Source organism: Euprymna scolopes, chromosome 6 (assembly GCF_053919585.1).
Source record: "Euprymna scolopes isolate OS-2025 chromosome 6, ASM5391958v1, whole genome shotgun sequence".
Taxonomy (NCBI): Eukaryota; Metazoa; Mollusca; class Cephalopoda; order Sepiida; family Sepiolidae; genus Euprymna; species Euprymna scolopes.
Window position 1 is genome coordinate 95,170,383 of NC_136487.1, and position 15,562 is coordinate 95,185,944.

At 32.6% G+C, this 15,562-nt stretch overlaps 1 protein-coding gene across 3 annotated transcripts in view; it reads left to right on the forward strand.

Annotated features, from left to right (window-relative positions):
• Nucleotides 1–15,562, forward strand: part of LOC145277810 (uncharacterized) — a 76,285-nt gene that overhangs the window by 33,782 nt on the left and 26,941 nt on the right. Inside the window, exon 1 of one of the 3 annotated variants that reach the window (XM_080129693.1) lies at nt 4,086–4,348. The exons of 1 other annotated variant lie outside the window; for it this stretch is intronic. In XM_080129693.1, coding sequence (XP_079985819.1) covers nt 4,329–4,348 — 20 coding nt within the window. In that variant the 5' untranslated portion in view covers nt 4,086–4,328. Of the gene's footprint in view, nt 1–4,085; nt 4,349–9,846; nt 10,182–15,562 lie in introns of those variants that run through there. One more of the 3 variants, XM_080129691.1, reaches the window with a different exon arrangement.

Here is a 15,562-nt window from a genome sequence, read left to right on the forward strand (position 1 = left end):
ATCTATATAATACATATGATATATATATAATATATATCTATATAATATCTATATAATCTATATAATATATATCTATATAATATATATATATATGATATATATCTATATAATATATATATATATGATATATATATATAATATATATACTATAATATATATATATATACTATAATATATATACTATATATATAATATATTATATATATATTATATATATAAAATATATCTATATAATATATATATATAATATATTTATAATATACATATATAATATGTATAATATATATATGATATATATCTATATAATATATATAATATATTTATAATATATATTTATAATATATATAATATATATATGATATATACATACATATATATATGATATATACATATATATATATGATATATATATACATACATATATATATATACATGCATATATACATACATATATATGTACATACATATATATGTACATATATATATACATACATATATATATATACATCCATACATATACATACATCTATACATATACATACATCCATACATATACATACATCCATACATATATATATACATACATATATATATACATACATATATATATACATACATATATATATACATACATATATATATATATATATATATATATATATATATATATATATATATATATATATATATATATATATATATATATATTGAAGACGAAAACTGAATTCCACAGGCATAAAGTTCTAGGAAAGAAACTTCATTCAAGAAATCTGCGTTTAGATTTAGGCCAGATAAAGAGTGGACGAAATTGTTGATAGTGGTTGTAACTAAACGAGTGTATTAGTGAAATTTTGGCAGGGAAACCATCGATTGTACTTTAGACGAGCACTTGCCATACAAACAACGATAGACAAGATACAGTCTTGCAAGGTTTTTTTATATGAATATCAATACACACACACACACACACACACACACACACACACACAAATAAAAACAACTTTATAGGAATATAGATATATACATAGTCCTTTGGGGCAGCGGTTTTTGGTAAATAACCCGCTGTCATCTAGCCAATATATACAGAAGTACGAAACCAGTTGAAGAGATTTTACTCACGAGCATACCGAATAACACACCGTAAACTAATAAAAAATGGCACCACCACCACACTGAGTAGATGGAAAGGGCACGTAACTCTGTCACATCAGTATAATGTTGTTTAAGTCGACATATAGTACAACAAATGGATAATCATTAGTAATGCCGAAATTAATTATTTCGCAGAAAATACCATTGGAAAATTAGTCAAAACTAGTTTGTATTAGTGACCTATATATGTTAACAAAATTAGAATATTTAATATTTAAAATACATTTTAAACCAGTTGACTTAACCGTAAATAGTGTTAGCGTTTGTAATCTACATTCAGCCATTTTGAAATTGAGAAGAGGAAGTAATTAGGCAACTAAAGCAGAAGCGAGTAAGCCACCTTTAATTTTATGGCCTCAAAATACAGCAGAAGTTCAAGTGTGTGTACTTACTTATCTCCTCAGATTAACATAGGCTGAACGCGGATTATGACCTCAACCCTACAGCACAGTAAATTGACTTAAAATCTATTTTAAATATTATTTGAATATAAGTGACAAATGCATAGGGCAGTTCTTTCCTAGCGACGTTTCCTTAAACTGGTCAACAGTAAATTTGTTGTCTGAATTTTCTCAGCTGATTAAGAACAAAACTGATATGCTGACTCCAAAAATCACATTAGTCAGGTCAAGTTTTTGAGCTATAGCCATATGTCACTTTTTACGTTTGTTGACGTTTGTTGTTACGCATATGTGGAGCATTTTAGAAGTTGGTGGAGGTAAAATGCCATGTTTTGATTGGAAATGATTATTTTAATGACAAGAAATATTCAAGTCCGATAGTTCTGGGTGATTATGTTGAAAAGGGATCAGTTTGAAGTCATAAAACATTGAAATCTTCCAAACATTTGTGCTCAGCATAGGGAGGAATTGGTGCTTTGTAAAGAAATGAACATCATCAACAACCCTCTGGTGGACCGAGACAGAATACTCTTCCCACCTCTGCACATCGATCTCGGCTTAATCTAACAGTTCATAAAAGCTCTGGACAAGGATGGTGACTGCTTCATTTACTTGTGCCAGGCTTTTCACGGATTGACCATGGAAAAGTTGAAAGCTGGCATCTTTGATGGTCCTCGGGTCCGATAGCTCACCAGAGTTCCAGAGTTCGAAAACTCAATGAACGATGTGGAACTGAAAGCGTGGAATGCATTTATACTAGCAGTGAAGAACTTTCCTGGCAACAACAAAGTCAAAAACTACGCAAGACTTATCAGCAACATGCTAACTGCTTTCAGAAATCTGGGCTGCAACATGAGCATCAAGATTTACTATTTTCATATATGGACCGGTGTCCTGAGAACCTGGGTTCAATGAGTGACGAGCAGGGGAAGAGATTCCATCAGGACCTGAAAGAGATGGAGCCCAGGTATCAGGGTCGCTGGGACGCATTCATGATGACTGATTACTGTTGGAGTCTGAAGAGAACCGCCCCTGCCACTGATCATTCCAGGAGTTCGAAGAAACGGAAGTTCAAACCCTGAAACTTGAGCAATTTACATGTACTTATTATTATCAATGCCCACTATTCAGTTTACAGTAATCGATATTTCGATCAGGTAATCAATATACGTTTTTTAGCAAAACATTTTTCTCTTCAAACATATTTAGGGTGATCTGTATTGACAAAAATTCAGCCAATAATGCCACAAAAATGTAATCGATTTCTCCACAAGATTTACTTTTTTCAAATGAACTTAGCACAGAAACCTAACCTGATGGAGAGAAACGAATGCTATTTCCTGATTCAGCAAATGCAAAAATACCCTAAATCAGTTGTAGAAACTTATACAACAATTGTTGCCCAGTGTAATTTACGTAGTATTAGTAATGAAAGGAAGGTTTGATTGCTATGTTTATTTTCGTTTAATAAAGTATACTTGATTAAAAATATTTTGCTTCTTGTAAAAATTTGTAGAGTGATTATTTTGAATTTGAGTCGATTAAATGGAAAAGCTGCCACAGAATACATCTTGTCTAAGAAAACGACGACGACGATGACGACGACGATGACAACAAGAAATTGCAAAAGAAGCGTTATCAACCGTGAATCTCTCGTTGAATGTCGTCGATCCACTAACAATAGCTACGATCAACAATGTCTCGTAAATTTCCGTAAAACGTTTTGGTAATCATTAATTTTCATACTGTATTCTGCGGAAGTAATCGATCTCTGACCGAATAGTGGCTTGTTCTTTCGTAAGAAGTTGTTTTCCAAAGTAAAAAAAATAAATATTCTCGTTTCAATAAATTGTGAAAGTCACGTGACACATGGCGTCCTTTGTTGCGGAGCAACGCTCGTCAAAACTAAGTAAAATGTTTTAAACATAATTACAATAACTTGAGAAGGACAATTGAAACTGAATTTATGGAATATAAACGATATTAATCTCAGTGAAATCTATGATTAACAAAACTAAATAGGTTACGTCTTTATAAGCGAGGAAATCAATTTGGGATATTATAAAATGATATTTGAACATTTCCTATTTTAAGAATTTTATAACAAATATGAACACAATAATATCTTTCTCTATATTTCAAATTCTTCATAGTGGTTTGCATAATGTCTGTGTGTGTGGTGTGGTTCACCGTACATACAAGTGACTAGGGGTTCGGAACTTGATTTTAGATGTATAAAATTGGAGAGCCCAAGCAAGAGCATACTCGCGTCTAGGGATTCCGGCCCGTGGCTTTCATGATTGTTGTGGTCTGTGGTGTTATGCCTGGTTAGGGAAAATATATACATACTAATATATATATATATATATATATATATATATATATATATATATATATATATGTTGTCTTATTTGTAATCAATCGCAATTCGAAAGTCACCCACCCACATACATATATATACACACACGTATACATCTAATATATATATATATATATATATATATATATATATATATATATATATATATAAGGAACACTGATTATCTGACAAATCGATATTTAAGTCAGAATAGCCATTCAATTACAGAAAATATCCGTTTGTATTCTAAAAAATTTTGAAATTCAAATCCGCTTCTTCGACTTCACACGATATCCGATCGGATATTTTTTCGGGGACAGATTTTTCCAGATATTCAGCGTTTACATTCATTAAATAATTAACGGAAATGATTAACAACTGAAACCGATGTGTTTTTCATAAACAGAAAACCCAAAATGGCTGTCAAAATCAAGGGGTAAGTTTTCATTAAGAATTTTTATTTATATGACTAAAATTTACACAATTTAATACACACATTTATTATGTACTAGGGGAAGGCTTTGCTCGGTCGTAAAATACGCTTAAATATGATATTTTAATTTGTCTAAATTTCGTATATATCATTATAGAGTCGTGGTTTCAATAGGAAAAAACAAAGTATTTGGGGTGCTATCAACTAGAATCGAAACCAAAAGCAAAACTGTAGCATTCAAAGCTGGTGACGTTACCACTGTACCAACACAACACGCATATGAACTAATTAAAAATAAACCAAGATGAATGTACAAAATGTATAATGATTTTTTTTTCAATTTTGACCTATTTTCGATCCCTTAAAAACTATTTTCACCGGCTAAAGACCTATAAAAAACGGCCCATAAGAAAATCAAACCATTTGAGGCCTCTAGCGCTGCTCTGCGACTATTAGTTTCGGGAGACATAGAGTTTAAAAATATGGAGACAGACATAGTGAGTTTTATAAATTAAATTAGTGTTTCTTATTAACAATTTGACTATTCTCTGCTCAAAAAGTAAAAACATACGCACGTAAATGATGACTATGAACTTCGTGCAGTTACATTGATTTATTAATATATCTCTTTGCGTTTCACAAGCGTTTACGGAAGACATTCAGCATTTCAATGTTTATTTCTGTACATTTTTCATTTTTCTGGCAGAGATTATTAAGATGTGTCATAATTCAATTTATAAAGTGATATTTCTTTTGTTGTTTTTTTTTATTTATAATCATTCATAATACAATATTCACTTTGAAATCTGCCGTTTGGGAATTTCTGGATTGAAATGAACAGATAGATTAAAAAATAACAGAAGGAAAACATTATTTTTTTGGTGAAGGATATTTGGGTTATTCGGACTACTATTCACTTATTGGATATTATTGTTACAACGTTTAGGCCGATGTAACCTCCGCTCTTCAGGTGTATCTTGTTGAATTCGGGAATCTGATACTGATGCAGTTATTGTACCGTGCTGAAATCATAATGATATTTAGAAAGCCATTCTTAACATTGGGAGGGCAGGGTGCTTTGTAACTATTCTGTACTTTCCCCTAACAATTTAATAAAAAAGATATCGTGAAGCTTGAATTTAATTTGAAACACTATTAAAAAGTAGCGGCGTACAATAAGTGCATAAGCACCTTGAGAATCTTCCTATGGAACTCGGGAATCCGCACGGAATTTGAACGAAACCCTTAACGTGAAAAGCATGTTCTTGTTGTGTCAACCATGACCGCGTAGAAATCTGAAGTAATTCACAATTGTTTTGTTTTTCGCATCGCCCGCATATAGCAATTGAACTGTCAAACTTCAGAAAAGTGTCACAACTGAATTTTACCGAGTAATTTATCCGTTACAGATTGCTGAGTTCGATAGGAGGATTCTCGACTTCGACAAGATTCGTTTGAAGATGGTCGAAGGTTACATCGACCGAAACGTTGTGCCAATAACACTCCAAAATAGTAGTATGAATAATCCAAATGATCAATCTTTATCTAAAAAATCCGAAACAATTTTTTAAACATCGAAAAACTTACAACAATGAATTGGGATAACACACGCAGCGCTAAACACGAATGCCATTGCGTAAAAAAAAGAAAGAAAACTGTACATGCATTTAATGATCATTTCTTTGTGTCCGCGTGTAATTCGAAGATAATTTTGCTGCATTTAAACCTTGTATTCAGAAGTCATACTTTTCATTACATACAATTTATATTACATCCCAATACTTTTAGACTTACAGCAAAACATAATCAGTTATAGTTTTATTACATTATAGTGTAATACCCTAACAGGAGCCGCCCGGTCTTGCCTGGGTCGTAAAATACGCTTAAATATATTTTAATTCATGCAGATTTCGTATTTATAATTACAGAATAAATTCTCTATTGAATATTATATTGTACCTAACATATCGCATTGATTTCAAGATATAAAACTGACTTAGGTGCAATCAGCTAGAATCGAAACTAAAACATTTGGCGCTCCAACCGTTTGAGCTATTGACAGATAAATAAGAAAGATTTTAAATTAAACAACTTCAAGCTATGATTGAATTTGCGCACGCGCAAAAGTAATAGAAGTATGTCGAGAGGTTGAAATGAACATTTTGCATTTCAACTTGACGCGTTATTCATCCATCCAAACAAAATTTTACGCGTTATAAACCATCCTTGGTGTATAATTACTATTTACTGATTAATTCAGTGTTTTGTGACCAGTAGTTTAAGAGTTTATCAGTTAAATAGTTTCACAGACACATACAAACATGCATATACTGTTTTATTTATATAGATTACTACGATGCCATGCAATAATAATTTAACTTTAGAAAAATATCTATTAAAAAATGTATTCATAAAAAATTTAGTTTGAAATGTGAAAGAAAAATTCAAGTAATAGATTACCGTTTAATGTCGAAAATTTTCATTTAATATTAAATTACAATTTTAATTATCATTTCATATCAAATTGCAATTTTAAGCGATTTTTTTACTTTTAGTTTTTTTTCTTTGCGTAAATGCTAGAAAACAGGCGTCGACGTGAATTTTATTCAATGTCTAAAATTAAATACAGAAAAAAGCTAAAAGGCGTACGATAAAAATAAGAATTTCTTTCATGATTCTTACATTAGTACGATAACAATTTTTTTAACGTTTGATTTACACCGACTGCAATACTGTTTACATAACTCGTTTTTAATAATAAAAATACACCATTGAAACGCCATAGAACCCTATCTGGTGTAGATTTTCCCCTATTTCAATGATCTGTCTAGTTCCGAAAACAAAACCTGTGTATAGAATACTGTTTAGGATACACTTTGATTTAAGAACAGTATCTTTAGTTGTATTCGAAATTTCAGCAAATCAAATAATATACTAATATTTTATTAAATGATTATTTTTCTGAAACTTTCGATATAATACACTGTTTTGAAAGAAGTCTGATGATTTTGTTTTTTCTCTTCATTTTCCTGATTTACAATAACCGTTAACAGCATCAGGCGTATTCTTTTTCTCTTTCCACGGGGGATTGACCCCTCGGAGTTAATATCGCTAGCAAAAAATAAGATTAACTTCTCGGACGCCAGAATTAGCGTCACAGGATAAATTGTATTACGTTAAACATTTCCAAATGTTACTCTTTTCATACAAAACAATAAAAATACTTGAAGCTATCTTTTCTGTATATTGCTCACGAAGATGTTATCCTCGTTGGCCGTAAGTATTAGCATTACCGGATTACAGGTTGTTCCCGTTGAGACTCGGAGCAGCAACACACTCTGCTTACGTACGATGTAGGGGAAATTTTGATCGTGAACACACAAAGCAATGGCAACTTTGTTAATTTTACTTCATCAATGCGCAGGTCCGGGCTTCACCTATCCTTGCTTGTTATACGTAGAGGCGGAGACGGGAGGGCGACAGATCCTAATGTTGGCTCCTCTTACATTTTCACCATAACTTTTAACGAGTATCTTTGACATTAACGCGTTGCCACATTCCCTATTACAAAGAAAAGGGGTTGGACTTTATGAAACTCTTGTTATGTAATATTAGATTCTCTCCTTTCACATTTATCAACCCACTTTTCTCCGCCTCTATCTCATTTATTTTCTCTTATTCAATCTGTGTATGTACGCGTAACTAACGAAGTTTACGCTTCGGCGTCTAACATAAAAATGTTTAAAATAGTTTCTGCGCACGTCTTTCTGCGCATTCACTTGCCTGAATAAAAGAAAAAATAAAAGCATACTGAACCAATCAGATATATTTCTTTGAAATGATAAAAATTGTCGTTTTAATCCATCTTGAATGCATAAAAAATCTCATGAACTTTTCTCATTATCGTATGCGCATCCCTTAAATTATCGACTCAGACTTCTTCGATATCTCAACTAATGAACCCCCTTGTTCTACAAAGACTAAAAATATTAACAAATATGTTTTCATATGTAAACTTCTATTTTAAAGATATTTAAAATTATAATAGAAAAATGCGAGCATGAAAAGTTATATGGTTAAGCTTAAACATGGAAAAGTAAAGGACTAGTTGTCAAAACTGGAAAAGAAAAGGACGAGATAAAATTATAACTTAAAATATTTCAGCATTAAGAATTGATTATATAATTTTATAAGTTGAATTTTAAAAATTCTGAATGTTGCAATACATTAAACTATAAAGTTATTATATTTTTTACTAGAATATCTTGTCTTTTTTCCAGTTTTAAATAGTCCTTTACTTTTCCATGTAACCAAATTACTTTTCATGCTCGCATTTTTCTATTGCAATCCATGATTTTTCCAGGCTTCCAATAAATTCACTTGTTAATTGTTTAATTTCAGTCTTATTTTTTTGCCCCTATAAACACATATGTAATAACAATGGACGGCACTCGTCTGCTTTAAATAAAATATCCCCAATTATCTCCTTTCATGCTTTCAGCAGTGAATTAGTAGCAACAGTAGGCACTGAAGCGACGGGGTTACAATGGAAACGGGTCATAAAAAGCGTCACTCATCTTTTACATATTTTTATGATTTTGAACACCAGAAAATTCATCATAACGTTTGTTTTACTGAACAAAAATTGATTTTTTTTTCACAATATAGCTGAAAACTATGTTTGAAATTTGGTCGAAAAATGAGTGAGCGGAAAACCTTAAAGCAGTTCTAAATGACTAAAACTGCCAACTAACTTTATATTCAAACACGCTAGTGTTTGAATGATATATCTTGTGTGAATTTATACTTTGGAACTCATTATTTCGTTTATAATTACATCAAAACATTTCTCTCGTTTTCACACATTTGAGGTTTCTAAAAAAAAGTTTTCACTAAAAATGTCTCCTTAAAATTGGCTCTTACCAAAAATTATCCGTTCAAATTGTAACACTTAAAAAAGGAACTTCCAGACCACTACTTATAATGATTCGCCCCTTACGGTATTCGATTTTTCTCTAGTTAAACAATCAGAGAGAAGATCTCATAAAATTTCTCCCCTAACAAACAGTACCTTATTGGTAGAATATTCCGAATACCAATAACAGCAACAAAAGCAGCAGGTGCAGCTACTAATAAAAAAACAACAATAGCAACAAAAGCCGTGACACGAAACAACTATGATTACAAAATTTCTTTGCCATTGAGCAGAGAACCATTTTCTCCTTTATTATCCTATAATAACATTATTTCTCCTTTATTATACTATATTATTAATAGCTACAAGAGAACCCCCCGCCTCGACTCATTCAATCTTTTTAGTCCCCTGACAAAGGAAGGATTGTTTATATATAATTTCTATTTTTTTGACGTTTGTTAATCATCTTCGTACTAGTAAGTATGAATGACGTCATAAAGTATGAACTCTTGAAAAAAATAAATATTATTGTGTGACATCATATATTCTCAAGTATATATATATATATATATGTGTGTGTGTGTGTGTGTGTGTGTGTGTGTGTGTGTGTGTGTTCTTGATAACAATCGTTTTATCGTCTCCTTATAATTTTTGGATGTGACACAAAGTTAGTTTAATGTGGGCGAAAACCAGATCCCCAAAATGGGGATTCTGGATAAAAGCTTTTCCAGTCGAGAAGGAATTCTCCTTCAAAATAAGGAACTTTGCACTTCCATCTTAGATCAGGAACCAAGCAGTTTGCTTGCTTCTATTTGAAGCTTGTTTGTTTTTACCTCTCTCCCGTATCCCCAAAAGCAAAATGCCAGTAAAGTGTAGAAAAGATTCGTATAGAAGAGAACACAATATTACGTTATCTACAAAGTAAGTTCGCCATTTTTATTTATTATCACTCCAAACATACCGTCCACCATGTTTGTTTACGTTATATATGCATTTCGTTTTTTTAAAACTATAATAGCTCGATAGCGATGGTATTATGTTGCTATTTTCTGGTCTTCTGTAACACTATTGATAAATAAGTAAATATTACCTTACGCTACAATAGAACACCGACCAATCTAATTTGTTTTTTTAGAAGTATTCGAGGTCGTTGACAACGAATCTGATAATCAAACATGTCGCAAATTTACCGTTTGCATGGTATGAACCCCTGGAACTTGGAACTATTTTGCGCCATTTCACCACTTTTTTTAACGCTACGGCTGAGCGCGCGTTAGTGTTTTCTTACGTGATGCGTTCGCGCGTAGTAACATGACTTGTCACATCGTGAAGGAATCTTTAGCGGACATTTGAAATAAGAAATTAAAAAAAATGTGTTTCATTTTTTTGTGTTGCTACGTAGTCTTTAATGTTTTTTAATTCATCTAAAAAATTAAGTTCTCACGAGTGGTTTACAAAAACATATTTTTATGTTTTTCGTTCGTTTTTATTGGGAGTATTCAATTATAACACTTAACAGCCACAACCCACCGCCCCCGCCCCCACGCTCAAACGGTTAATTATACTGCATAAGCACCCGTTAAGTGTATTAATTGAATACCCCACAATAAAAAAGAACTAAAAACATAAAAATATGTTTTAGTACACCACTCGTGAAAACTTAATAAATTAACTTTTAATAAAAATTAATTAAAAATTAAAAATCATTAAAAAAAATGAATCACATTTCTTTTTTGAAAAATTTCTTGTTATTTCAAATGTCCGCTAAAGATTTCTTGGCGGTGTGATAAGTCACTTTACTATGCGTGTACGCGCGCGAGCGGATCATGTAAGAAAACCCTACTGTGAGCTATTAACGAAAGAGGTGAGATGGCACAAAATAGCATCAAGTTCCAGGAATTAATACCACGCAAACGATAAATTTGCGACGGATTTGATTATCAAATTGTCTGTCAGCGACATCGATTACCCCTAAAAAACAAATTAGAGTGGCCAGTGTTCTGTTAAATGTAAGGTAATATTTACTAGTAAATAAATATTAGTCTCCTATTATTTAATAATTCAATACTTTATTGGATCTCTCTCTCTCTCTCTCTCTCTCTCTCTCTCTCTCTCTCTCTCTCTCTTTAAAAAAATCACCGCAAATCAGGAAATTAACCAATTTTAATGAAATTTTCAGTATTTATCAAATAATGATCACGGAATATAATTTATTTTTTATCTGAAATGTATTATTTTGTCCCCCCCCCAAAAAAAAGAAAGAAAAGAAAAAACACCAATAAAGTTATAGTTTTATTTAAAAAAAATGAATGAATTTATTTTTGCTTTTTTATGAAAATAAAGCATAATTTTTCAGGAACATTACGAAAAAAAGCCCTTAAAGTTCGTATTAATTAATTCGATATAACTCGAAGAAAAATGAATTTGTTCGAATTACCGTTAGTATTATTGAATTAAGCATTGTTAATGTAATATTTTCACACAAAAAATTATAATTGCAAAAAATTATTTCTACTTTTTTTATATTAAATGTTTCGCGTGATTTTTATGTAAGATTCTAATATTTTCCTTGCTTGAATGAACGTGAAACTTTCGCCGTGACATACTTTTTATATAATCTTGATAAAAAATTAATTTAAAAGCAGGAACACAGAAAAACAATTAAATTAAAAAATGGTAAAAATTACACAAGCATTCACGATCGAAATATACGGATGCACGGTTGGAGAAAAATAGTACTTTGCTCCTCCTTCCAACTAACTGACGTCATTTTCGGAGAGCTTTTTAACTTTCCAACATTTCGGTTTCCGTAGAAACATTGGGTACTTATACAGTTTAGTGACGACTTTTCACACCTGACTCATTTCACACCTGACTCAGTTCAAACACTTGTAAAACAGAAACCACAATTAGTTCAGAGCTGTAATTTACCACATAACCCGTAGAGATATAAATCACTGTACATGCAAGATTTCAGCTAGATCAGACAACTGGAAGTGGGTCAGGGGCATTACTTATTGCACGCCCCTCGTATAAGAAGAATTAGTAAATTGTTAGTTGTAAGTCCAGAAGAATTAAGAAAGATCCCCTCCCGATATTAGTAAGTTTTATATTTTACAATGTGAAATGCGGTAATCACGATGCTGTAAATATTTGGACCGAAAAAATATATAACTGTTGAACCCCCCCCCCCAACCAAAATACCGATGTTAAACTTGGAAAAGAAATCTGTAAAATGGAAACACGGTCTTTTTTTGGGGGGGGAGTAACGATGTTAAACTTGTAAAAGAAATCTGAAAAATGGAAACAGGGAAAAAGGACATCGAACGGAACGAAACGGAAGGAAACGAAACGGAATGGAATGCAAATGATATATTCTATTTTTCTGTATAAAAAAGAGAGGAAATGTAGAAATTGTTTTTTTTTTACTGTAAAGAGGAACAGACGTTGAATAAGTAATATGATGCATCCCCCTGTCCTCCGTACATTTAGAGTGTCATGTAGAAATTCATTGTTTACATTTTGTAATCGAGTAATTTTGGCCCTCGGCGGTAAATAATTTTAATCACTCATAAAATGAAATGGTCGTAATCGAATTACGTGTAAATTAGATATTTTACATTTTGCAATGCAATAATCACGATGGTATAATTAATGTGAGAAAAAAAGTAATATTTAAGTGTGTATAAAAAAGAAAAAATAACGTCTTCAAAAATCGGAAAGATGTAAACACAAAAAACAAACGGGGAACGAAGCTAAACGAAACGAAAGGAAATAAACCGGAAATGATGTAATGTATGTTTATGGGAAGAAACAAAAAAATGGAAAGAATCCGTTTTTAATTATTTTTCGTAGTGTGTAAATGTATTGAAGGAGAAGGTTATTTTATAACGTAAAAGTAAGCGTGGTGCATTTCCCCCAATAGGAAGCATTTCAGGTTTTGTAAGGACCTACTGAAGCCGAAATCGGTGTGCGTTCGTAGCAGTTCCTCGTGAATGATCAAGCAGCGGTGTAAATGGGTAGAGGGGAAAGGAGGAATTGAATAGAGAGAATATATTTTACAACTTCCATTGATTCTAAACGATATTTGCAGTGAACTCTCACCAGAAAAATATAGGAATGTACGCTTATCGAGCAAGTGTAGAGGTAATAGGCCTATATCACACCTCAGATAATCTGCTGGAGTTTGTGCATATTACATTTGCATGAAAAGTCTTAGTTTTTAATCCTATTAAGGTCAAACTCAGGGGGAGATGAATTCATTTTATTTATATAGATAGATAGATAGATAGATAGGTAGATAGATAGAAGATAGATAGAAGAAGAAAGAAGATAGAATAGTTTAAACTTCTGACCGACCAACAATATGGATTTAGACAAGCCCGTTCCACGGCAGACATCTTCACTGTAATCTCTGAACGCATATACCATTCACTGGACAAAGCGGGAGAGGGCAGAGCGGTAGCTCTAGATATATCTAAGGCTTTTGACAGGGTATGGCATGAGGGTCTCCTCAGGAAGATTAGATCTTACGGTATCACTGGTAGAATACTTAACATAATTAAATCCTTCTTAGATAAGAGAAAAATCCAGGTTGTCCTCCACGGTCGTACATCTAAACAATATGATATAAATGCGGGAGTGCCCCAGGGATCTATCCTTGGACCTCTGCTGTTCCTGATATTCATAAATGACCTCCCCGACAAAATTGCCTCTGAGATGGGTATATATGCTGATGACACCACACTATAGCAGGCACGACAGGAAAACAAATGAACATATATCTAAAGTAATGGCAGAAACACTAGAGGATGACCTCCAATCAGTAGTGGAATGGGGACAAAAATGGATGGTAAGGTTCAATGCCGCCAAGACAAAACTGGTTTCATTCAATAATTACAAGAAACCTTCTCTACCACCTATAGCAATGGCCAACGATTCTTTATCTGAGAGTACGTCTCTCAAGCTCCTTGGCCTAACGTTCACCGGAAACATGAGTTGGAACAATTACATCGAGGGCATTGCCAGGGCCGCTGCGAGGAAGATGGGCTCTCTCTACCGTGCTAGAAAACTTCTAACACCCGAAAGTATCCTGTACCTCTATAAGGCCACTATTCGCCCATGTATGGAGTATTGCTGTCATATTTGGGCCGGTGCATCGGCTACTAGTCTCTCGCTCCTTGACAGGGTTCAAAAGAGAGTCGCAAATCTGATAGGCCCTAAACTGGCATCTAAGCTTCAGCCTCTGTCCCATCGTCGAAACGTTGCATCCCTCTGCCTGTTCTACAAGTATTATAATGGTGAATGCTCTGAAGAACTGCAAGCACTTGTGCCCCCACGACGTGAACACCCTCGACAGACCCCACAAGCTGCAAAATCCCACCCCCAGACTGTAGAGATCCCTTGATGTAAAAGATCTTTCTACTCCAGTAGTTTCTTCGCATGAACTGCTAGACTTTGGAATTCCATTCCAGGTCACTGCTTCCCCAACTCTACTGACATGCATAAGTTCAAGTGCAACGTGAACCAACATTTCGCTGCCCTAATCCCTACATAGTACCCCAGTAGATGTTTCCCCTGATAGTAGCCCCCTACACCAAAGTGGCAATGTGCTTTGTTTGGGGTGAAAATATAATAATAAAAAAAAAGATAGATAGAAGAAGATAGAAGAAGAATAGAAGAAAGAAAGAAGAAGAGAAGAAAGATAGATAGAAGATAGATAAAAGATAGATAGAAGATGGATAGAAGATAGATAGAAGATAGATAGAAGATAGATAGAAGATAGATAGAAGATAGATAGAAGAAGAAAGAAGATAGAATAGATAGATAGAAGAAGAATAGAAGAAAGAAAGAAGAAGAGAAGAAAGATAGAGAGAAGATAGATAGAAGATAGATAGATAGAAGATAGATAAGAGAAGATAAAGATATTTTGTTTTAGCAATAATATGCATTTATATATTTATTGATTTTTTAACCATTAAAAGAAAAATATAATACAGAAAAATACTACTACTACTAACAACAACAACGACGACGACAACAACAACAACAATAACAACAACAACAACAACGGTAAATTTGTAAAGTATGACCTTTAGCTATCCCTACTTTTAAGTTATTATGCTGAAAATTTTGAACAAGTTATCGCATCCTGTTTTCCTTTCTCCCACCAATTTATTATTATAATTTTTATTGTGAAATAAATAAATTTATCATTAGAACTCTGCGACCTATATTAATCCATTAGACAATAAAATTTAATTTTTTATTTTTCAAACAATTCATTTAAACGGTCTGATAAA